This window comes from Ylistrum balloti, unplaced genomic scaffold (genome assembly GCF_031769215.1).
Source record: "Ylistrum balloti isolate Yb309-2 unplaced genomic scaffold, AGI_CSIRO_Ybal_v1 Utg370208, whole genome shotgun sequence".
Classification (NCBI taxonomy): Eukaryota; Metazoa; Mollusca; class Bivalvia; order Pectinida; family Pectinidae; genus Ylistrum; species Ylistrum balloti.
The window spans coordinates 144225-168290 of record NW_026782179.1 but is presented as its reverse complement, the minus strand read 5'-3'; the positions used below and the strand labels follow the sequence as shown (position 1 = coordinate 168290).

The window sequence follows — 24066 nt, the reverse complement described above, 5'->3', positions numbered from 1 at the left end:
TCTTCATTGTAAAGATTTCAAAAACCAGAGCCAGTTTGTTTTAAAGTATTAGGACTTTTCTCTTAGAATATTTACAAATGATGATAATTCTGATACAAAGATAGTTTTGAAGAGGAACTTACCACATACTGTTTGTATCTGTTATGCCTACAGTCCACAGATTGTAAGGTAAATGACCTGATCCCCAGGCTCACTGCCTGCTTGGGACATCAGTGTTTGGATCAGAAAGCATGATTTGTGTTTTTTTCGTCAATTTATTTGTCAGAGAATGAGCCAGTAGATTTTAGTAGGTTTCTTTGCTGAGTTGTAATCATTGTTTACACAAAACATTTTTTTTTTTTTTTGTCATTTCATTATTTATTTTTTTTTTTTTTTGCAAATTTGTCTATTGTTAAGTTCATGTTAACTTATTTAACAACACTTAGGTATATCCTGTTTTGTGTGGAATGAATTCGACATAAGGTTTTGTTGTGTAAGTATTTGATATCAAAACACTGAAACCTGTATAATCAAAGCCTTTATCGGACATGGCATTGATCAGATCACACAGGATATCAATGGTTGTTTACGTAGGAAATGAAAGTAAATGATGCTGGTTTTCACTGGATGTCCTAAATCATGGTTTGATTTCACAGGTATCTTTGAAATGAAAGGAGTTCCGCATACTCGTATTTTTGATTTGACATAAAGATTATTTTTCAATTGGTCACATAAAGTAACCACGTGTATGTACATTTAGCAAAAATTTCTGAAGTGATAGTCATGATATATATGTGTGTGTAGAACCATAGTTGGATCAGTTCTGACAGTATGTTGTCTTGTTAAAGCCGAGCGATGTGGGCTCGGGTGAAGCTCCCGTAAGTAATGTCTGTTTCTTGTGGACCATCTTCACAATGTTGAATCCTTTTGTTTTGGTGCAACATCTCGGCACAATCCCTTGATTGATTTACTTCTGCAATTCAGTGATTTTCATGCAACATTTCTAAAAGAAATCTGGGGAAACTATTTCCTAGATGGCAGTTTTGTATAAGGAGAAGAAAAAAAAAAGATGAAGAGGAGTTGAAAGACTTTCTGCATAATGAAATTTTATAAGAGTTGGAGAAATTTATTGAAAAGAAAAAAATTAAGTCATTTTGACTGAAAATTGACCTGATTTCAGTCTGAAGTAGAAAAACATTTTTCATAGACAGTGGCTCTTCAACTTGCATAATTCTCACTGAATTGAAATGAGCAGCTTCATTATCATAAATCAGTCAATATTGTGTCGAGGTAAGCATTCAGACAAATCTGAGACATTGTGAAAATGATTGTTTTTCTATTGGTTGGTGTGGCAGAGCAATGCTGAAACCTAGTTATATTCCAATATAGTGTTTTCCACAGGGCAATTAATTCAAAATTTGCCTTTTCAGACTTGGCATAATTTTTCCTGTCTAACCCAATGACCCTTGTTCAAGGCTTAGTTCAAAATTTGGCTTAATACTCATTTGTGTTGCAATTCTATAGATATCAAAAGATGTTTCAAAGTAGTACTACTGACTTCAAACTGAAGTAACCACAAAAAAATCAACGAAATAACATTTTGTACCAAAATCTTTTTTTTTTTTTTTTTAACAAAGAAAACTAAAGATTGAATGGTAAAACATGCTACTTGTAGTAGGTTATTGTGTTGTACAAAGAAGCTTTTTTTCTTGAAGTCATGATATAGTTGATAGTGTATGGCATTTGAGGTTGAGCCATGCTTCACTGAATGGCAGGAATCCCAGAGGTCACAGTTTGACCTTCAGCTTAAGCAGAATGGCAGAATCCAGTTGACTTATTTGTATGCATGAAAGTGCATGTAAGAGAAATGGTTGTAAACTTACCAGTAAATTTCAAATGTTGTGATTAAGGCAGGTTATCTTCTGATGTGCATGGGTTTCCTTGGTCAGTATTGTAATGAAAACATTTCAAGAAAATCTAGGCTTTACATCATAAATAACTCGTTCAATTACATATATATTTTTTCCATCTTTAATTGTTTATCCTTCTTTGTTATTGTTTAATCTGATTGAAAGGCTGGTTGATAATAACTTTCAATTTTGCCAGTTTCTTGCAGATTCAGTATTCATATTTATGATTCAACCTTCATCATGTACAATCTTTGTATTGACCCAGTGTCGTTTACAAGCTTTGTTATTGACCTAGTGTCATGTACAAGCTTTGTATTGACCTAGTGTCATGTACAAGCTTTGTATTGACCCAGTGTCATGTACAAGCTTTGTATTGACTCAGTGTCATGTACAAGCTTTGTATTGACCCAGTGTCATGTACAAGCTTTTTATTGACCTAGTGTCATGTACAAGCTTTGTATTGACCCAGTGTCATGTACAAGCTTTGTATTGACCTAGTGTCATGTACAAGCTTTGTATTGACCCAGTGTCGTTTACAAGCTTTGTATTGACCTAGTGTCATGTACAAGCTTTGTATTGACCCACTGTCGTTTACAAGCTTTGTATTGACTCAGTGTCATGTACAAGCTTTGTATTGACCCAGTGTCATGTACAAGCTTTGTATTGACTCAGTGTCATGTCCAAGCTTTGTATTGACCCAATGTCCTGTACAACCTTTGTATATTTAAAATCTATTTGATTACATTGTATTGCTAGTTCCCCTGACACCCAGATATCTTTGTGGCATAGCTTATCTTTTGTCCCAGCTTATATCATCATTGTCTAATGCCTGGAAATATAGATTTTTGTAATTCAAATTTTAAGTTAATGACATACCAGGGATACATTGTGCATACAAGGAAAGAGATGTATATCTTTTTGGACAATATTGCAAAGGCATTAGCAAATTTTGCATGAACTTTTTATGCATTTTCAATGGTTGAAATTGTGCCTTTACTTTTTATTCTGTATGGTTATAAGCATGCTATTTTCGAGTTATAGTTACCAGATATTGACTGGCATTTAAATGCTAGAATATTTTGATTGAAAATTTGAAGCATTAAGTAATGTTAAATTCCCAGAAACTGTCAACTACATGCAGATATCTTTCTACTGTGATGTGTTTGTCCATTCACTCTACTGTTTTATGGCAGGAAGAATGAAGAAACTGTTTGATGTCTTATTAAGTACATTGGTTTTGCTTTAGAAATATATAAATTATTTATCCATTGCAATTAAGACATTGAAATTCATATTTTTTGAATTGGTACACATGTAATTGTTGGGTTTTTATGATGTGCCTATCCACAGTTGAAGAGACTTGACCTTGAGGACTATTTAAAGTCTGACATGGATGGCAAGCCAAATTACCAATTTTAAAATCCCAATACAGTCCAATAATTCAAAGCTGGAATAGGTTTGAATTCAAAGGTCATGGAAACAAAGTGTTTCAAAACCTTTGAGTGTTTAACATCCATAGATAGGACTGAATATAATTTCATATATAACAACCAATTAAAAAAAAATGAAGATGTGACATTTTGATGACAAAACACTGTCACTTTCATCAGACATATAGAAGGGAAACATCAAATATAACAAATAGGTCATCTTTTATCATCCAGATTATGATTGAGCATGTGTCATCTGCAACACTGTTGTACCATTATTTGTACAGGGATAATTTATACTGTATGGTGTGTATTTTAGATGAACTCCTTCGAGCAGCTGTGCATCAACTACACAAACGAGAAGCTGCAGCAACTCTTCAACCATACCATGTTCATTCTGGAGCAGGAAGAATATCAGAAAGAAGGCATCGAATGGAAGTTCATTGACTTTGGTCTTGACCTACAGCCCACCATTGACCTTCTTGAGAAGGTATTGATTCCTACACAAGTTCTTCAAGATATGTTTCATGTATATCTGAAGAAATTGATAGATAGGGACTTCGATTTATCAAATAGTCTTTAGAGTATAGAAATAAAAAGAATTATAATGTCAATATTGTTAAAAAAAAATTGATTGAAGTAATTCATACTATTTTATGCATTTAGCAGTATTTTGTCAGAAATTCTGTTGATAGACTAACATTTGATATACAGACACTGGATGGTTATTGTAAACTGTACTGTATTGTTTTTAAGCCCATGGGTATCTATGCTCTGGTTGATGAGGAGTGTTTCTTCCCCAAAGCAACAGACAAGACCTTCATTGACAAGGTTGTCACCCAACATTCCTCCCATCCAAAGTTCCAGAAGCCTGACTTCAGGGCGGATGCAGACTTCAGTCTCATCCATTATGCTGGAAAGGTAAACCATTAATTTAAACCATTATTTTTATTCATAAGATTCATTTATATGGATTTTGAATTTTAGAAATTCAGTAACACATAAAACACAGAAATACATGTTCTTGACATCGTTATAGTGTGAAACCTAATTTTTCATAAATTGCATATCGAGATGTGCTACATTTGTTATAAACTACTTGTGAGTGCTACACTTCATTCTAATTTAAATGTTGGGAATATGCATTTCTGCATAGAAACAAAATCATTCATTCTTTCTTTTGAAAAAAAAAAAAAATATTCGTTTACTATAATGGTTTTATTTCAAGGGGTTAAAATTTTATGATTTTCCAGATTCCTTGAAAGTGAAATTAATTTATGACTTAAGTGAAAAAATAGATCCTTTATTTTTTAAGCTTTTGTTAAAAGCACAATGTTTGAAACCTGAAACACAGTGTTTGAATAGGAGGAGGTTATGATGATCAATTAGCTTAAAAGTACATGCCATTGTAATATCACAGCAGTCCACTTTCTGTCTGTGGTGAAGTTGGTTACCCTGACATAACTTTAGATTCAGCCAAAGTAAACATCACAGAGACTTTTCCTATCATACTTATTGATTGGTTTCAGATGAAAATGTCTTAATGTATGTTCTTAAATCATTTCCAGGTTGACTACTCAGCTAGTATGTGGCTGATGAAGAATATGGACCCATTGAATGAGAATGTGGTATCCCTGCTGCAGAACTCATCAGATCCCTTCGTTGCTGCCATCTGGAAGGATGGTAAATAAACATGTCGATATATCTGAAAATCTTGTCAAAATTAAGTCATGGACTCCTTGCTGAGAAAAGTTAACATGTATCTGGGTTGCAGAATTGGACCATGGGCTATGTTTATTTGCATCTTCCATATAAAATCATTATTCAGTAAAATGACTTGTCATCAGTACATCTTTGTACAGGAAATATGATTTCTATAATTGTACACAACTTGGTATTGTAAAAATAAAAATCTTCAAAATTAGACTGGATTGAAAATATTTAATGAAGCCATGTATAAAAAGGAACATAATTTGCAGCTTAGTTTCAAGATTTTAAGGGATGTTTCTGATCTACCAAAGAAATTTGTAAGATGTTCCTGTATGTAATTTAATGATTAACATAGAATAATAAGTTTTACTCTGTTAACAGCTGAAATTGTTGGTATGGGAGCTGCATCAACTGGTGACACCATGTTTGGGTCACGAACCCGAAAGGGCATGTTCAGAACAGTAAGCCAACTGTACAAGGAACAGCTTGCCAAACTAATGGCCACACTTCGCAACACAAACCCGAACTTCGTAAGATGTATCATTCCAAACCACGAGAAAAAGGTAAGTCATCTGTGGTAGGACACTCTTAAAAATATTATAAATTATTTGATAACCTGTTGTATTAATTGTTTGTCTATGTCTTGAGGAATTACATGTTGATGTGATTGTCGTGCAGTTGAATTATAACAAAAAAATCATTATGGCAAAGTGTGGGAAAGACATAACATGTTATATTTATTAGATATCAAATGCAGCTCCATTTGATCCCATTGATTTTTGAGCTTTTTTGAAGTCACACAGATTCAGTTTTTATGAAAGTGTATTGGATCACCTGAGGAACTTATTATTTTCAAATTTGAAAAAAGAAAACAAGAGACTTTTTTGGGTTTTTTTAAGAGTTAACCAAAAAGAATCGTGTTAAAATGATCAGTCACTAGCAGGAATTGTTTACTCATTTGGGATGAAAACTAACTTTTAACTTTTCTTTTCAATAGGCCGGAAAAATTGACTCCCCTCTAGTCTTGGAGCAGCTTAGGTGTAATGGTGTGCTGGAAGGAATCCGAATCTGTCGTCAGGGCTTCCCCAACAGGATCTTATTCCAGGAATTCCGACAGCGATACGAGATCCTGTGTCCAAATAGTATTCCCAAAGGATTTATGGATGGCAAAAAGGCAGTTGAAAAAATGGTAAATTTGTCAGCTAGCAGATAGCTTGTTTGATATTGGCAGGAGTTAAATCACTTCAGTGTTTTTAAAAATGTACTAAATGACAAGAAAATGAGCGACAACATTCACAAGGTTTGAAATTGAGGGAGAGATTGTACATCGACTGAAGAAAAGAATAAAGAAGATTCTAGACACCTTTAATCCATTGATAGTTATTTTTGTAATTAAGTTATTCCTGATTTTTGGTCTTATGGGAATTACTGTTTTTGAATTTAGCTCTGTTGATGATATGATTTCTCCTTATGTAGATTAATGCTCTTGAGTTGGATCCCAATTTGTACCGAGTTGGACAGAGCAAGATTTTCTTCAGAGCCGGAGTGTTGGCGCATTTGGAGGAAGAAAGAGATCTAAAACTCACTGATATCATCATCCAGTTCCAGGCTTTATGCCGAGGTCTGATAGCTAGAAGGTAAGAATAGGAGAAAATTAATACATGTACATAAACAAGTTGTTTCTCTTCTTATGATCACTTACATATTTCATACACTGGTCCTCAGGGGTTAACCAAACACCATCAGATTTCTACTTTTGATATAAGTAATTCAAAAATATTTAAGTGCATGGAGATAGAAAAGAAATCTATTTTTGTAATTCAACACAAACTCTTTTATAACTAAGGGCAGAAAAGATAGTTGCATGAATTTGTGATGGTTGAAATTGATATGTGGAAAAAGGGAGGTAATTCATTTCCATATTTTGCATGACAGAAATCACCAGAGAAGGCTGCAGCAATTGAGTGCAATCCGTGTTATACAGAGAAACTGTGCTTCCTACCTCAAACTGAGGAACTGGGCATGGTGGAGGCTCTTTACCAAGGTACGTAACCTCAAACTGAGAAACTAGGTGTTGTGGAGACTCTTTACCAATGGTAGGTTGCCTAGAACTCAGACACTGAATATGCTTTATACCCATTACCAAAGTAACATGCCTCAAAGTAAATAACATAGTATGGTTGAGACTCTTTTCTATGGCAAGTCCCATTTCAGGAATTGTAGGAAATTGTTCAAAATTGGTCTGAAACATGCTTGGGTGAAGGGAAGTCAGTTTTGTATAAACAGTGGGTCTCTACCCCCTAGGGCCAGATGGGCAGGGCCCAATAGGGAAAATCTATCTTTTTTTTTAATCTATCTGGTTCTTCAGGAATTGTAGGATATTGTCAAGATTTTGTCTGAAGCATGCTGGGGTGAAGGGAAATCAGTTATACATAAAGCCTGGGTTTTGGCCCCCAGGGCCAGATGGGCAGGACCCAACTTGAAAAATCTAACTCCCAAGTAGATTTAGCTCATTTTCATGTCATTGCTCAGCACAATCAACAATTCATTTGGATATTTGGTCTGTTGAAACAGTTGTGATCCCACTGAATAACTATAGCATTGCTGAGTTTTAAATTTTTTAAATTAACCGATGGGTTAGGATTGGTAGGAAAATGGTTCATTTACATTTATGATTAAATCTGAAATTTTTTACCTTCTTCTAACACATTTTTACAGCATTTATTCTCCAAGAATCTTCAGTCTGCCTTTTGGGTTTACATATTCGCATTCAAAGTATTTCGGTTATATGCAAATGATCAAAAACCATACCGTACAAGAGTCCTTATTAGCCAAAAGTAGCAAGTGATAAATCATTTGATCATTTTGCTTCTGCTTAAAGGTGAAGCCATTGTTACCAGTAGCAGGACAGGAAGAAAAACTTACATTAAAAGAGGATGAACTTAAGAAAGCTAAAGAAAGTCTGGAACGTCAAAAGACTGATATAGAAGAACTGGAAAGAAAGTATGCTCAAATCATTGAAGAAAAATCCATCTTAGCAGAACAGTTACAAGCTGAAACAGAAATCTGTGCTGAAGCAGAAGAGGTGAGAATGATCAATCTTTATAAAGAAAAAAAATTAAACACTGAAATGTAAAAAAAGTTATTTCATGAAATGAAAAAATCTCTCTTTGTCATGAAAGTCATGACTTGTTAAAAGCCAAGTTCAGTTAAGAAATATTAATGGCACCATAAAAGAGAAAGCACATCTACCATGATAAGAGATTTGGAGCAGTAGGGTTATGTGTTTATTATCAAAGTCTCCTTCTACCATTTGTATATGGTTAACTCTCTGATTACCTTGATTAATTGGTACTGCAATCACTTACAGTCCAAAGCAAGGATGCAAGCCAAGAAAGAGGAGTTGGAGGAGATACTACATGACGTTGAGATCAGGATAGAGGAAGAGGAAGATCGGTGTAATGCCCTCATGGAGGAACGCAAAAAGTTTCAGCAGACAGTCACAGACCTGGAGGAACAGTGAGTGTAGTTTTCAAAGCTATGACATGTATTCACCTCTTGTTCCAAATTTGCATATAATGGTAGCTAGTCCACTTGTGAAAAATCAACTAAAAATACCAGGAACTTCTGCCAGTTTTCCCTGTAGGACAAAAACTTAAGGTGAACAAGTTTGTTTGTGAAGTATGATAGTTTTCTGCACGGATGAATGTTTTCCTGTATATAGTAGATTTTCTTGCTGTACCACAGAGTAAACACTTATCTTATTTGTAGGTAGATTCAAAAGAAATGACCAGCATTTCCATCTATTGTTCCTTTTGATGTGGTAGTGTTTCTATTAAAGTTTTGGTGTGTTGACATTGATCAGTGATAAATTTTTAAAGAAGTTATAGCTAAATTTTTGTAGAAAATGTGGAAGTTGAAAGGTAACCACCATTTTATAGGTATGCATAATGTAAATAAACATTAAGATTTTAAGGTGAACACTTTGAGCAGTATCGCAGTTAGTCTTAAATAATGTTACAGACTTGAGGAGGAGGAACAATCTAGACAAAAATTACAGCTGGAAAAAGTAGCTGCTGATGCAAAGATGAAGAAGTACGATGAGGAATTGGCAGTGCAAGAGGATACAAATCATAAATTGCTCAAAGAAAAGCGGGCAATGGAGGAACGTATGAGTGAGGTCACATCACACTTAGTGGAGGAAGAAGAAAAGGCTAAGCAGCTAGGCAAACTTAAGACCAAGTACGAGTCCATTATCTCTGACTTAGAAGAGCGCTTGAGGAAAGAAACACAGGTAAGAGACTGGCATTATCTTAACACTGATGAACAAAAAGTTTATTTCTTTTAATTGGTTAATTTTTTTGGACCAGGGAACAACAAGAATCTGTCATACCAGGGCACCAGGAATCTGTTGGACTAGGGCACTTTGCGGATCTGTTGTACCAGGGTACTATGGGAATTTATTGGACCAGGGCACTGTGGGAATCTGTTGTTTGATGGTATCCTGGGAATATGTTGAACAAGGGCACTACAGGAATCTGTTGTACAAGGAAACTATGGGAATCTGTTGTACCAGGGCACATAGAAATATGTTGTTTTCAATTTTCTTTACAGGCTAGGCAAGAACTGGAGAAAATAAGGCGACGTTTGGAAAGTGAGCTGAACGATTTACGAGAACAGTTAACAGAGAAACGTCAACAGGTGGAAGATTTACAGGCACAGCTATCAAAACGAGAAGAGGAAGTACAATCAGCACTGAAAAAGTAAGTCTGGATGGAATTGTTACTGACACTCATCTAGTCAGTGTTCCTATCAACAACAGAATGTATCTGTTATGGAATATATTTAGAACTGCTTTGAATATTGATATTTACAAAGGATTTATTCAATGAGAAACTTTATTCAGACCAGTGTATTCATGTTATTTTCTAGTTATCCATTCACTTCAACTTTCTTCTACCCCGGCATATGTATTGACTTAAGTTTGGTAACTATAAATGAAATTATGATTGAATAGTTTTTATACCAGATTTGATGTGTGTTTTTGTAATTACAATTATCTAGGGGGAAATCAACATTCAAAGAAATTGATAATAATATATTTGTGATAATTATCCAGGGTGGATGAAGAAGGTGTAACCAAATCTCAGGCTTTGAAACAGTCACGAGAGACCCAGAACCTGTTACAGGAAGTGACAGAGGACTTGGAGACAGAGAAGGATGCCAGAGTGAAGGCAGAAAAACAGAAACGTGATCTGAGTGAGGTAAGTAAAATATCATAAAATCTTACATTATAACAGAAGTTTATATAAAGTCATGAGATTGTATGTTGTTTAATCTCAATAAAGCCATCAGGTTGTAGTAGTAGTTATGAAACTTATACAGTAATCAATATATTTTAATTTGAAATTTGGGAAAGGAATTAAAATACTGATTTAAAAAAAAATAATGGGAAATATTATTTTACAATTTTGCAACAATTCAAGGCAACTTCTATCAAAATTGAAGGATAGTGAATTTCAAAGCCAGTATTAACTCTTGAGAGCTTTTTTGTTATATTCAATGAAATAGTACTTTCTTTTCTGTCTCTTTTTTTTTAGCCCACCATCATCAGATGGTGGGGTATTCAAATCGCCCTGCGTCCATGGTCCGTGGTCCGTCCGTCCGTAAACAATTCTTGTTACCGCTATTTCTGGAAAAGTACTGGATGGATCTTTCTCAAATTTCTTATACAGGTTCCCCTTGGTCCCTAGTTGTGCATTCTACCTTTTTTGGATTGATTCCAATTCAAGATGACCCACAGGTGGCCATCTTGGATTTTGGATGTAAAAGTTTGTTACCGCTATTTCTGGGAAAGTACTGGATGGATCTTTCTCAAATTTCATATGCAGGTTCCCCTTGATCCCTAGTTGTGCATTGTACCTTTTTTGGACTGATTCCAATTCAAGATGGCCGACAGGTGGCCATCTTGGATTTTGGATGTAAAAGTTTGTTACCGCTATTTCTGGGAAAGTACTGGATGGATCTTTCTCAAATTTCATATGCAGGTTCCCTTTGGTATTTCTTGATCCCCTTGATCCCTAGTTGTGCATTGTACCTTTTTTGGACTGATTCCAATTCAAGATGGCCGACAGGTGGCCATCTTGGATTTTGGATGTAAAAGTTTGTTACCGCTATTTCTGGGAAAGTACTGGATGGATCTTTCTCAAATTTCATATGCAGGTTCCCTTTGGTTCCAAGTTGTACATTGTACCTTTTTGGACTGAACCGAAATCAAGATGGCTGGATTTTGAGAGTAAAATCTTGTTACTGCTATATCTGAGGAAGTACTGGATGGATCCTTCTAATATTTCATAGATATTGGTTTCCCTTGGTCCCTAGTTGTGCATTGTACCTTTTTTGGACTGATTTGAAATCAAGATGGCCCACAGGCCACCATCTTGGATGTCGACAGTAATACAGCACAAACATATTGTCCATTATCCACCTGTAACTGACTGCTATCTAATAATACTTTGGGATCTTTTTCAAATGATATTTGCTAATAAGTGCTTAATAAAAATATCTTGTGCCATCATTGAGTACATTCAATGAAGACCAGTTCATGAACATTTACAACACCTGTAACAAACAAACAAAAATAAACAAATCTTCAAGAACTGGAAATAGATCCTCAAATGGTGGGTGCCAAGATCCCTCTGGGATCTCTTGTTTAATAACACACAAGATCATTTGTGTGATAGTAATAAAGTAGTACTTTCCTACAGTTTGTTTTCATTAACTTTAAATTGTGTAGGAATTGGAGGCTTTGAAATCTGAGCTTGAAGACTCCATGGATGCAACAGCTGCTGTCCAGGATCTGAGAAATAAGAGAGAAATGGAACTTAAAGATTTAAAAACTATGTTGGCTGAGACTAAGAAGAGTTCAGAAGATCAAGTACATGCCATACGGCACAAGCATTCAGCTCAAATACAGGCGCTCAATGAAGAAATCGAGAATGTTAAAAAGGTAAATAGGTTCATTTATCATTGTTTATTCATGTAACACAAGTTTGTGTTTTTAGAATGTAAGGTCAAGGTCACTCTGATATTTATAGAAAATCCAATAATTCAGTGAATTGTCAGAATTGAATTCATTTTTAAAGTGATTTTAATCAAACAATATAATGTGAATATATGGAATGAGTTAGTGTTTCACAATCAGCTGAAGTTTGGAGAGATGGCTTTGTTCTTTTAATCCTGTTAATTGTTGCAAGTACAATTCACAGATAAAATGAATATAATGATTATAAAATAAGATTATTGATGTTATCAATTTTGTTATGATCTCTTTTTTTTTCACCAACAGAGCAAAGCATCCCTTGACAAACAAAGACAAACCCTGGAGGCAGAGAACACAGACTTGGCAGGAGACCTTAAACAAGTTCAGATGGCTAAACAAGAGTCAGAACGCAAGAGGAAGCAGGTGGAAGCTCAGCTTCAGGAGATCACAATACGCTTACAAGAATCTGACCGGGGACGTACTGACACTATTGACAAGGCTACCAAACTAGCTGTAAGATAAGAAACATTACGTATCATTTGTGGGAAAAGTGACCGAAAATCAACTCTCATATGATTTGGTGTCTTGCTTGATATAAAACCTGTTAGGTTTATGCTGAAATTCAGCATTATATTGTCCTGTACCTGTGTTTTGTGTAAACGTGACTTGAATCAATGTGGTTGTTGGTTAGATAGTTCAGAATTCTTAATCTATGATGGGTATGATATTAAGTTTTCCTTGAAATTTCAGGGTTTTGGTACACTCTTTATTTACCTTTGCTTTTCTAGAATGAACTGGATCAGGTCAGTGGACAACTTGAACAGGCAGACACAAAGACTGTTCATCTGAGCCAAAAAGTGGCCAACTTAGAATCCCAACTTGCAGATTCTCAGGTAAGTGTTGTTGTGGATAAAGGTTTGATCTCGATGCTCTGTATAATAAGAAATAATCATTGTTTAGAAACTGAAGTTGATACTGATGCTCTAGACAAGCTGCAAAAACAGAACTTGTGGAAAGTCTGCAGACGAAAGAATTACAAGATTTGTATCCTCAGAATATTTTTTACTTTTAACATGAATCAAAAACGTAAGTTAGCATAAACACCTTGTCTTAAAAATTGGACTGAACAGGATGTTACTAGGACTTGAGTGTATAAGTGTGAGGAAACAGAAAAATGTTACAATTATATCAATCCAATAATACAAGATATTAGGGATGTTGAAAGTTCCGATGTAGGGTAAAGGTATGTGGGAAAAGATGATAGCTGATGTTAAGACATAACATGTTGTTTGTACAGGATACTTTACAAGAAGAAACAAAGAGCAAACTGCAGGTACAGTCAAAACTGCGACAGATGGATGATGAGAAGGAAGGCTTGTTAGATCGCATTGAGGAGGAGCTGGAATCCAAGAAAACATTAGAAAAACAGATAAATGAGCTGCAGGCTAAGGTAGGTACAAATTTCCAATGTCATTTGATTGTGATATTCGTATCACCCAAATTCAGAACATACAACCATGATGTTTTGGAGGGTTTTTTTTTTTTTTTTTTAGATAAATTGAAGCAATAACTTTTGTGCAGTCCTTTTAGTTTATGTATAATTCTGACTTATGGTGTGTAACTCTCTTTATCACACAAGTATAAAGTATATTAAAGAGACACCGATGTGCATACTTCTTAAACATCTTCACTGTGTATTTGTTTGCATGCTTAGCAGATAAAACAGTTCTTGAATTGAAAATCACTACTGTTACAGATGTTGGAGATGAAGAAGAAGAATGAGGAGGAGGTCCAGAAGATGGAAGCAAATGAAGAGTTGAGGAAGAAATCAGCTAGGGATGCACTAGATGACCAGAAGAAAGAATCAGACCTCATTATAGAGCGACATGAGAAATCTCGCAAAAAGTTACAAGCAGAGGTAGTTTTCTTGTCCATCATGTTTTGTTTTTCACTTGCTTTCTTCTCTTACTAACTAATTTGTGAAATTTTCTGCCAAATGGATTATTATTAAGATATCTTGAACACAAAAAAAAATTTTACCTTGCGTTTATACTTAACAGGTAGAAGATATGAATGTAGAGTTAGATAATCAAAAGTCTGCTTACACACATCTGGAGAAGAAACAAAAGAAGTTTGATGCTCTCCTCAATGAAGAAAAGAGTGTTTCAGAAAAGTAAGTTGGTGGATATTGAAATCAATTTTACAATGAATATGACAAATAGGTTACAATGTTTCTGTATGCCAAGTTTTATAAATATAAAATCACTATCTATGTATAACCTTATATATTTCTACTTTTGTTAATGCCATAATTACATCATAAGAAAATACTGGGACAGTAAACAAACATTTTGCCTGTTACTAATGATCATACTTATTGTACAGACTGTCAATGGAAAAAGATCTGCTGGAAAGAGAAAGCCGAGAAAAGGAAACAAAGATAATGAATCTACAGAGAGAACTAGATGAACTGCATGAGTCCTATGAAAAAGCTGACAGGAGTCGACTTCTCCAGCAGAGGGAACTTGAAGATCTCATGTCATCAAAGGATGATGTCGGCAAAAATGTAAGTGTTGTGATATCATAGAAAAATACAAGGAAGTATTTGAAAACATAATGTTTGAGGAAGTAACATGGATACCAGAATAAGTAATTTTTTTTTCTTTAGCAACATTGTTGGAAGGGTTCTGGTGGAAATAGGATGTCTGTCTAAATGTAATTGAAATCATTTAAACTTTGTGCTTTGTAAAAAAAAAAACCTTGCTCTTTGCCAATTTCCATGAAAGTTGTTGAAAATGATCTTTACCTGATGCAGTTATATAATAGCAATATCCATCTTTTATTTGTTCATGCACTTTGGTCATAATCGGAATCTGAGGCACTGTAGAACGAAAATATTTTTGTTCTTTTATCTAACACTTTTCTCTGAATGTAAGTCTTACTTTGCTTTGATTTTTCTAGGTACACGAGCTGGAGAAGGCCAAGCGAACCCTGGAAGCACAGGTTGAGGAACAGCGACTCCAGATAGAAGAACTTGAAGATGAACTCCAGACTACAGAGGATGCCAAGCTCAGACTAGAGGTGAACATGCAGGCCATGAGAACCCAGTTTGAACGTGACCATCAAGCCAAGGAAGATACTGTCGAAGAACAGAAGAAGCTACTCCTCAAACAGGTAAATTATTCCTGATTGCAGAAATTGATACAATTACTAAATATGTGATATATTACAGATACTGGTACTTTTACCTTCTCTTAGAGTTTCTAATAAAAACAAAGTCAAAAGAGATTTTAGTTTTCTTAATGTCAGAAAAAGCATCAGAACAGAAAATGCTGCTGCTGTTTTGTTTCACATAACTTCCAGCTAGATGATAAGGGCATAAATGGTGTTGGCAGATAAAAAAAGTTTGCTACTGTGACTGTAGATCAACACTTAATTATTCTTCAGTTACGTGAGATGGAGGCTGAACTTGAAGATGAACGTAAGCAGCGTGCAATGGCTGTTAATGCTAGGAAAAAACTGGAAAATGACATCAAGGATCTGGAACAGCAAGAAGAAATGGCCAACAAAGTGAAGGAGGATGCTGTCAAACAGCTCAAACGCACTCAGGCAGTCATGAAGGACAACCTGCGTGAGCTGGATGAAGCACGACTTGCCCGGGAAGATGCTGCTAGCACTCTGAAGGAAAATGAGAAGAAATTTAAGAACCTAGAAGCAGAATTGATTAGGCTGCAGGAAGAATTATCTTCTTCTGAGCGGTCACGCAGAAATGCAGAGGTTGAGAGGGATGAACTCCAAGATGAAATTGCTAGCAACACAACAGGAAAGTAAGTACAGGTTTATTCACACATTTACCTGCACATAATTTTCAGTGCAATAATTTAGTGTGATAATATTCTGTTGAAATGTTTTCAGTTAGTTTTTAATTTAAAAACCATTATATTCGTTGTTAAATTGTGATAGCACAGTATATTTGGCAGAATTTTAATCTTTTGATTAATTCATAAGTGATTTATCATGAATGAAAACTATTGTGAAAGTCCTTATTTTACAATAAAAAACAGTTTTATCAAAATCAGTACATAGACTTATTTCATTGTTAGTAAAAAAAAAATTGAGCTAAACTTTGTTAATTTCTTTCTAAAATTTTTTATCAATTTGTTGTTTTGCTCTTCAGTGATGATCAGAATCGGTACAAGCATTTATAGACTGTGATTTTGTTGTGTCCTTGACCCTGGGGCATGTTACCTAGCATGAATATTTTAGAGAAGGAAGCAATTCAATATTTATGTCTAGGTTATCATTGATAATGTTCAGATATTTGCAAATGGAATGGATATATAAATATTTCATATATAACAAACTACTTTGTTCATTGTGTGTATTTATAAAAAAAAATAATAACAATATTATTTAAGATCTTTAAAGTAAAAACTAATCTCCCTGAATTGCACACTGCATGCAAGAAAAACTCCAATAATTTCTGTATGTTTGAAAATGTGTTAACTCTATTTAAACGGTTCTCAACTATCCCACAATGTCCATGATATCTGGGTACACGATAATTCTCTGAATGATTCCTCAAAAACATCCTATTCCCTGTGTGTGCCCTATTAGAATTGTGGACTTAACACATAATACTTTGCTTAGAAGAAGTTGTTGAGAAAAGTATTTATTTAAAGGAGATGTTCAACGAAAAAAAGAAATATTGACAAGAAAAAATTGTGGAAAAATAAAATAACTGAAGACACTTTTGAATTTCCTTTTTCTTCAACAAGTTCCAATTCAACTGCCAAATAGAAACTTGCTTAATTTGAAAATGCTACTGCCATTAGTTATGAAGCTTCAAAACTAAGTGTAGTTATAGGAAAATAATGAGTTTTATTGAACTGGTCATGAGTTCAGATTATATCTCATTATGTTGCTCTTTGAGGACACTATCTGATGCAATAGTGTGTGTTTACAGGTCATCTTTGTTGGATGAGAAACGCCGACTTGAGGCACGGTTACAACAGGTGGAGGATGAACTGGAAGATGAACAGACCAACGGTGAGATGCTGCTTGACAAAGCCAGAAAGGCACAAATGCAGGTAAGGAGAGTTAGATCTGAAGACTTTGCTTGAATTTATAAGTTATCTTAACTAACCAATTTAGAGTCTAAACATCACATAAAGAAAGATACATTCAGAAATTGAACAAAGTGTAAAGTGTTTGAAAGGTGGAATCAAATTAAAACTCAGTAATTTTTTCATGAATTTAAGTTTGAAGCAGTTGTACATTTGTATTGAAACTGTTGTATTTTAAAGGCGGAGCAATTACAAGCTGATCTGGCATCAGAAAAATCTGTCACTCAGAAGCTTGAGAACCAACGAGCAGCCCAGGAGAGGCAGAATAAGGACCTACGTGAGAAACTTCAAGACCTGGAAAACACAGTACGCACACGCACCAAGGCAACCATCGCCACTCTAGAGGGCAAAGTCTCTAACCTTGAGGAACAACTTGACAATGAAACAAAGTAGGTCACTTGTAATTTATAGAAATGACACTGCCTATACAGGTCACGTCTTTACAGTATATAGGCAGATGTATCCTAACTGTTTCTTTAATCGGCCAAAGGTCAGGTCTAGAAACAAAACAAAAATAGTTTAAAAATTATCACTTCAAAATTTAATTTGGTTAGCTGAACTGAGTGTGTAGAATTTACTTCAGTTCTTTAAATTCTTGTCTTACTGTTAGAACTGTCTTTTTTGGATGAATTTTCCTTAGAGCTTCATTATTTTTTGGAGGGGATTTGCATGTATTTATTGTGTTGTTAGCTAAAGTTGTACTTCATGTTCTAGGGACCGAACAACTATGCAGCGTACTGTACGCCGCTTGGAAAAGAAACTGAAAGAAATGGTGTTGCAAGCCGAGGATGAACGTCGTCATGCTGACCAGTTCAAAGAACAGGTACATCTTGTGTTCTAACTTCTTTCAAAACATTGTATATGATGAAATTAGGATATGTAAAATGAGTCACCATACTCAAAAGATTAATTTCCATAGATATTTTTCATTGCTGTAAGTAAAAGCAGAATTTAAACAAATGATTTTGAAAATAGATTTTAAATTTAATCAAGGAGTAACTGAACATTCAGACCTGCCACTTTTGTTTGTATGCATCAGATATCTTCACCTATTGTTAAATCAACTAAATTTTGATGTAGAAGAGTTGTGTTAAATCTATCAACAGAATGATAAGATGAACAACCGTGTACGAGCTCTTAAACGACAATTAGATGAAGCTGAGGAAGAGATTACAAGGATGAATGCAGCCAAACGCAAATTACAGCGTGATCTTGATGAGCAAATGGAACAAAGCGAAGCATCAGCTCGAGAAATATCTCAGCTGAAAAAATATAGGTAGGTTGAACAGACGCCAAAAACATCTTTTCAGGAAATTAAGATAACTGGTCATGGCTGTAGCTTCCTAAACTTGGCGGTGCTGGTATTTTGATATCGCCTGTAAAATTGTTATGCAGTAAGTTTATTTCCTCCTCCAAAAACATCACTTTGTTTCATTCCAAAAATATTATTGATATGTTATATTTTGCTGTTTTGAAAAGGGATGCATAACAATATGTGTACTTGTTGTTTGTTGTGGAGGAGAAAGTTTCTAAGAGGTATTGATAAACCCTGAAACTGTGCATACATTTGAAAATTCAATTGATTTTACTGTGTTTAAAAAGTTACTAAATGCATTCTGATGTTATTGAAGTTGATAGATATAGATTTTTTATTCGTCATGTACTAACCAAAGTTTATTTCTATATTTTATAATAGGATTTTAGATCTAAGGTTAGCCAGACTTTTTGTGTCAGTAATCACCTAATGTATGTGCAGTGACTTTTAGTTTCATTTATTCATCAGCTTCACAATAAAAGACAAAATATGTTGGCAAGCTGGAACTAGATATCATTCCTGTAGAGTTGTAAACCATAACACCGTGTTGTTTGACAAAAGTATAGAGATTGTCAACAGTATCTGTCTTTGTCCGTGATACATTTTTAGGCATCATTTATGAACCCTCCACCTTAGTGTAGGAATCATTGATCCACTGTGACTTCGGGTATAAAACCCAAATTCATGTAGAGATCTTGTAGCCTACATGGTTTATAGTGTGAGTGGTTGTTGAGACCCTCAATTGTCATTGATATTGTCAACATTTACGGTATTGATGAAGATTGAACTGTTCCATTGTCAGCACTGATAGTAGGATAATATTGATATTTAATGGAGCTGCTGTCTTGAGTAGCATTGCCAGCCTAGGTTTAGATGGTGCCTCTGTCATGGTCGATAGAAGGTTTTCTAACAGTTTGCATGTTGTGTGATGATCATCTAGTGTCTAGACCATGATAAACTATCATTTAAACATTACTGCATCATGACAATCACTGTTCTTTCATAAACATTTATAATTATTTATTTCATTAAAGCACATGCTATCCCTTCAGCCTCAATTTAATTGTTTGCACCACAAAATGATGGAAGATTTAGAGCATAAATCAGTATATTAAAACGTCTGTGAATTTTCTATTGTTTTGTTAGGTTAATTGCACAAGTTTCAGACACTTTTTAGCCATGAAGTGTCTTTTGACTTGCACTCTTTCCATTTTCTCATGCATTCAAAATTCTCTTCATCTGAAGCTTGACTTTGTAGAGTTGAAACAAACAACTGGACTGTAAAGGCTTGTTGTGACAATAAGATGCTAGTGAACGATAGTTTTTCTTAAGAGATGTGAGTTTGCCTGGTAGACAGGGAGGCTGGGTGACCATGTTGGGTTGTTGTTTTGAGGTGTTCCCAGCTACATGTACATTTCTGAATTCACAGATTGGGGGAGAAAGCCTCTAATTGATGATCTGACACCTGTTTGGTCAGACAGGTAAAATTCAGATTGATCTACTTGCGGCCTTTGCTAGCCAAGGCATTCTTCATTGCCTATTGTACGTCTTTTCTTTTTTTTTCCCTACATGAAATGCTTGTGACTTTTTGGCCGTATTCCTAGTCTTGTGTATCATTATGTAGTCAATAATATCATGTATCTGCCAACTTTGCATCATTAAATCCTAAGTTATTAGCCAACTAATTTCCTGGAGCGCTAATCTACCTAGATTTTTTTTGACTGGTTTTGGGGGAATGCTGCATGAAGGCAATCAATAAATCCACTTTTGATTTTAATTTTCTCTGTTTTGCTTCAGCTTTCATAATGGTATTATGTTGTTATTAGGAAATATGAAAGTACAATTGGAGAGAGGGGAGTACCTTTAAGTACCAAGTTGTATTTGATTCATTAGAAAAAGAATACCTTTGTTGTTGGAAATGGATCAAACTTTTGTCATTCATAGTTTTGTCTTGTCTTTACTGAAATTATGTGCTTGATTTAATTTAGATCACATGGTAGTGTGCATGGTATGAAATCAAACCTATCGTAAGTTCTTTATGGAGAGCACATGGTTAACTTTGTCTCGGTGTGTTCACTCTCTTGACATCAAAGTCCAAATTAGTGTGTATCCACCAATCTCACCATCACCCTCACACAGTTTGATGTGAATGGCAAGCAATTTTCATCTAGAAATAGTGCCAACAGTCTTTATAAATCATTGGTATCAATATTTAAGATAATGATGTGTTTCAATTTATCATAAGGTTTCCTTCATCTGTATTTGAAGTGAGTCTGGCATGTACAGACATCTTAATCCATCCATCCTTGCATGTTAAGATTGTTTTGGAAGACAGAAGTCTGTTAATTTTGGGAGTTTACTGAAGCATGTCTGTGGTCATACATTTTCTAATTGAAAGTGAAAGAATAAACTTTGTAGATCAAAGAAGGAAGTATTTCCTAATGACCAAAGTTACACTTGACATTAATTGAATCTCAGAACACAGCCATTGCCAAAGCTTCACATCTAGTACAATAGATTTCCTCTGCTGAAATTGGTTGGGGCAATTACCTTCCTTGCTTCCTCCTTTCAGCAGTGCATAATGTTGAAACATGTATTGCAAGGTTTTCATAGCTATTAACACATTGTTAGCTACATATCTAAGAGAAAATGTCACTATTCTGAGGCTTTGTTTGATGCCCGTTCAACAACTCACAATCCTGACCCAGTGTTTACATCATCCTCATCAACACGTTTGTTCTGAGTTTGTGCGTGTGTAATTCATTAATACTACGGAAACCAGACCTTGTTTTTGTTAATGTCATAGATCGTGGAACTTTAAACATTGAAGTAAAGATACATGGATGTTGTAAAATCAAAAGAATGTCAATCAATTTTGACATATGAATAAATATTTTCAAGATGATTAAGAAATTTGAGCAGACTTTTTCAGCTAGTATAACAGAAATGTTGCAGAACTTAAGCCAAACTGCTGTTAGTGATGTGGATCATTGATGTATATTATTACCATTCATTATACTACTAACTGATAAAAAAGTGAAATCCTACAGCATGTTTATTAATGAATTCAACCATTCATTTAGATACCAAACTAAATGGTTTATTTGGAATAATTTGCTTAGTGTTGTTCTCTTCTCCATTTTCAGACCTAGTTCTAGAGTGTCATCTGCTCGTTCCATGTTGTCGTCTATACGGTCCGGAGCCGGAGATTTGGATGATGACGATGATGACAGTGTTGACTCACCAAAACAGAACTCTGATGCTTAAACACATACCAGAACATTTATCATTTACTAGACAAACTAAAGGGGTGCCTGTCCACTGTATTTCCCATACATACTATGTACTTTATATAAACACATGCATTGGATTCCTTTTTTTTCTACAAAAGATGTTTATTTCATACCTACATAATTTCTATAATGAAAAACAAACGTTTGTGTATTATTACCATTGTTATTGTGTTATGATTTTTTTATTACCTGGATCCTATTTCCTGTTTCCTTTTTTATACACGGTGTAAAATTGTTTTGTTACGTATTTGTGAGTTTTCTCACCAATTATAAACTGTCGCAAGAAAATGTGATGACAAGTTATCATATCACCAAACTGGGACCTGAATTACCGGACCATACCCTGACCATTGGTCTTCCTGTTGGCCAGTGACAGCTTTGACATGTAAACCACAGGCTATGACATGACAGAGTGTTGCAGCTTCTGACCAAGCTCGACGTGTTTTTCCCAACAAAGATTGACTGGTCATTTCTTTTGGAGATCAACATTGTGTCATTTCTGACATGGGATCAGCTGTGTCATTTTTGACCATGCTTGGCTTTGTGTTATTTCCGACTTCCTCGTATTGAGTCATTTCTGAAATGTCTTGATGGTGTCGGAAGATAGAACTGCTAAGGTGCTGAGAAGAGTTTTCCTGTGATGGTCAAAGTATTTTGTGCATGCCCTTATTTGCCAGTATAGTGGTTTTGCTTTCTTACCTGTCGCTATTATAAACACAGAATATTCCCTATGTTTCTTTATCACAGTCTTTATTGTATGTGCTCTAAATTAAATTGTGCTATTCTTATTGTCTCGTATACTTAGCTTTTAGTGAAAATTAAGGAACGAGAGCGTGCGAGAGTAAAAATCCATTGTTTGAGGGTTGACTGTCAACATTGGACATAAATATCTGTAAATATTTGAATACAAAATATTGATGATGAACAAAATAACAGTTGGTGGTATTGGTTAATTATTAGCCAAGAAATTATGAAAATAGACTTTATATCAATTTTATATTTGTGTTGTTCAGATGTGATCACTGTGTGTAGCTTGCACTAGAAAATGGTGATTACACATGTAAATAGTCATGTCATCCAACACACATCAACCAGCTCATTCCACCACCATTTTGTCAGTGTCATTCACAGGCACATCACTGGCATATGGCCAAAGCCTTTTCTTTTATTACTTCTTATTAAATGCAGAACCTGTAAGTAAATAAATCACATTGAAAAAAGATCTGCCAAATTGACTTCTGTTATCTTGGCAGTTTTTGTTAACATGTTCTTATGAAATAGATGGCATTTAGTAGAAATATTATAGAACAATAATTCATGATAGATTGACTCTGATTGAAAGGAAATAAATGGAGGGCCTTGCAGATGTGGTATGTTTTATGTCAGGGGTAAAAAGGGAGCAGACCTTTGTTACCTGTATTTTAGGGGTTCCACCCACGTAGTTATAGTACTTAATACATATAGGAAGGAACAAGATCTCAACACAACTGATCGCCACATCAATCTAGTGCCTGAACAGCGGACAAACAGCTGTGTCGTGATATTTGGTCATAAATTTATTTAGCGTAGAAAATACCTCTAGGAGTTTGATGTAACTGTTGAAATAAAAACGTGCTGAAATATTTCTTGTTCTTCTAATGACAATAATTTAGGAAAACATGTTAAAAACATGGTGATATGCAATATTTTTTTTTTTTTTTTTTTTGTGGGAACAAATGGTATATTTTCTGGAGACTTTATCATGTGTGATGATCTACATGTATATGTACTGGATAATAAGTGTATACAATTTGCTGCTTATAGCTAGCTACATATTAAGATATATTATTATAATTATTATTAACGGTGATAGCTTTTTGCTAAATGGACATCTTGAATAAATAAACTAATAACACTGTTGGGTTGTTTGTCTGTTGATGGAACTTTCAGTAGCACATTGGTGCACTCCTCACACTTAGGGAACCTATTTGAATTTCTAGATAAAACTAAAAAAAAAGGTATAGGGACCGTTACTTGTGTTCGTTACTCTCTGGATTGTCCCACAGTAATGTTTAGCCTATCTGGACCACCAAGAGTGATACAAGTTAGTGCAACTTAATTCACATACCAGACCCTTTACTATATGATGCCTTTGTAAGAGGGACCCCATTCATATATTATGTATAGTCGGTACCTGTAACTTTAATTTGTAGTTAGGTAACATCTTTATAATGCTACTGCAGCTTCGTGGGACGAAAAGTCTTAAATCTGCTTTACAAGGC

General features: G+C 34.8%; 1 protein-coding gene across 12 annotated transcripts in view; it reads left to right on the top strand.

The window, feature by feature from the left end:
• The window catches only part of LOC132551601 (myosin heavy chain, non-muscle-like), a 51311-nt gene extending 27609 nt beyond the window's left edge, over window positions 1-23702 (top strand). For 4 of the 12 annotated variants that reach the window (XM_060215765.1, XM_060215762.1, XM_060215761.1 and 1 more), the window contains 28 exons: window positions 828-857; window positions 3639-3809; window positions 4076-4240; window positions 4888-5002; window positions 5411-5592; window positions 6027-6218; window positions 6506-6666; window positions 6965-7073; window positions 7911-8114; window positions 8400-8548; window positions 9053-9323; window positions 9644-9792; window positions 10149-10293; window positions 11826-12038; window positions 12378-12584; window positions 12860-12964; window positions 13369-13521; window positions 13828-13989; window positions 14132-14244; window positions 14457-14637; window positions 15033-15245; window positions 15519-15898; window positions 16249-16263; window positions 17038-17161; window positions 17378-17586; window positions 17912-18020; window positions 18304-18473; window positions 21659-23702. In XM_060215765.1, the coding sequence (XP_060071748.1) occupies window positions 828-857; window positions 3639-3809; window positions 4076-4240; window positions 4888-5002; window positions 5411-5592; window positions 6027-6218; window positions 6506-6666; window positions 6965-7073; window positions 7911-8114; window positions 8400-8548; window positions 9053-9323; window positions 9644-9792; window positions 10149-10293; window positions 11826-12038; window positions 12378-12584; window positions 12860-12964; window positions 13369-13521; window positions 13828-13989; window positions 14132-14244; window positions 14457-14637; window positions 15033-15245; window positions 15519-15898; window positions 16249-16263; window positions 17038-17161; window positions 17378-17586; window positions 17912-18020; window positions 18304-18473; window positions 21659-21779 (4518 nt within the window). In that variant the 3' untranslated portion in view covers window positions 21780-23702. Of the gene's footprint in view, window positions 1-827; window positions 858-3638; window positions 3810-4075; window positions 4241-4887; window positions 5003-5410; window positions 5593-6026; window positions 6219-6505; window positions 6667-6964; window positions 7074-7910; window positions 8115-8399; window positions 8549-9052; window positions 9324-9643; window positions 9793-10148; window positions 10294-11825; window positions 12039-12377; window positions 12585-12859; window positions 12965-13368; window positions 13522-13827; window positions 13990-14131; window positions 14245-14456; window positions 14638-15032; window positions 15246-15518; window positions 15899-16248; window positions 16264-17037; window positions 17162-17377; window positions 17587-17911; window positions 18021-18303; window positions 18474-19941; window positions 19994-21658 lie in introns of all 12 variants that reach the window. The other 8 variants (XM_060215770.1, XM_060215767.1, XM_060215764.1 and 5 more) reach the window with 4 other exon arrangements.
• Window positions 23703-24066: the final 364 nt, after the last annotated feature.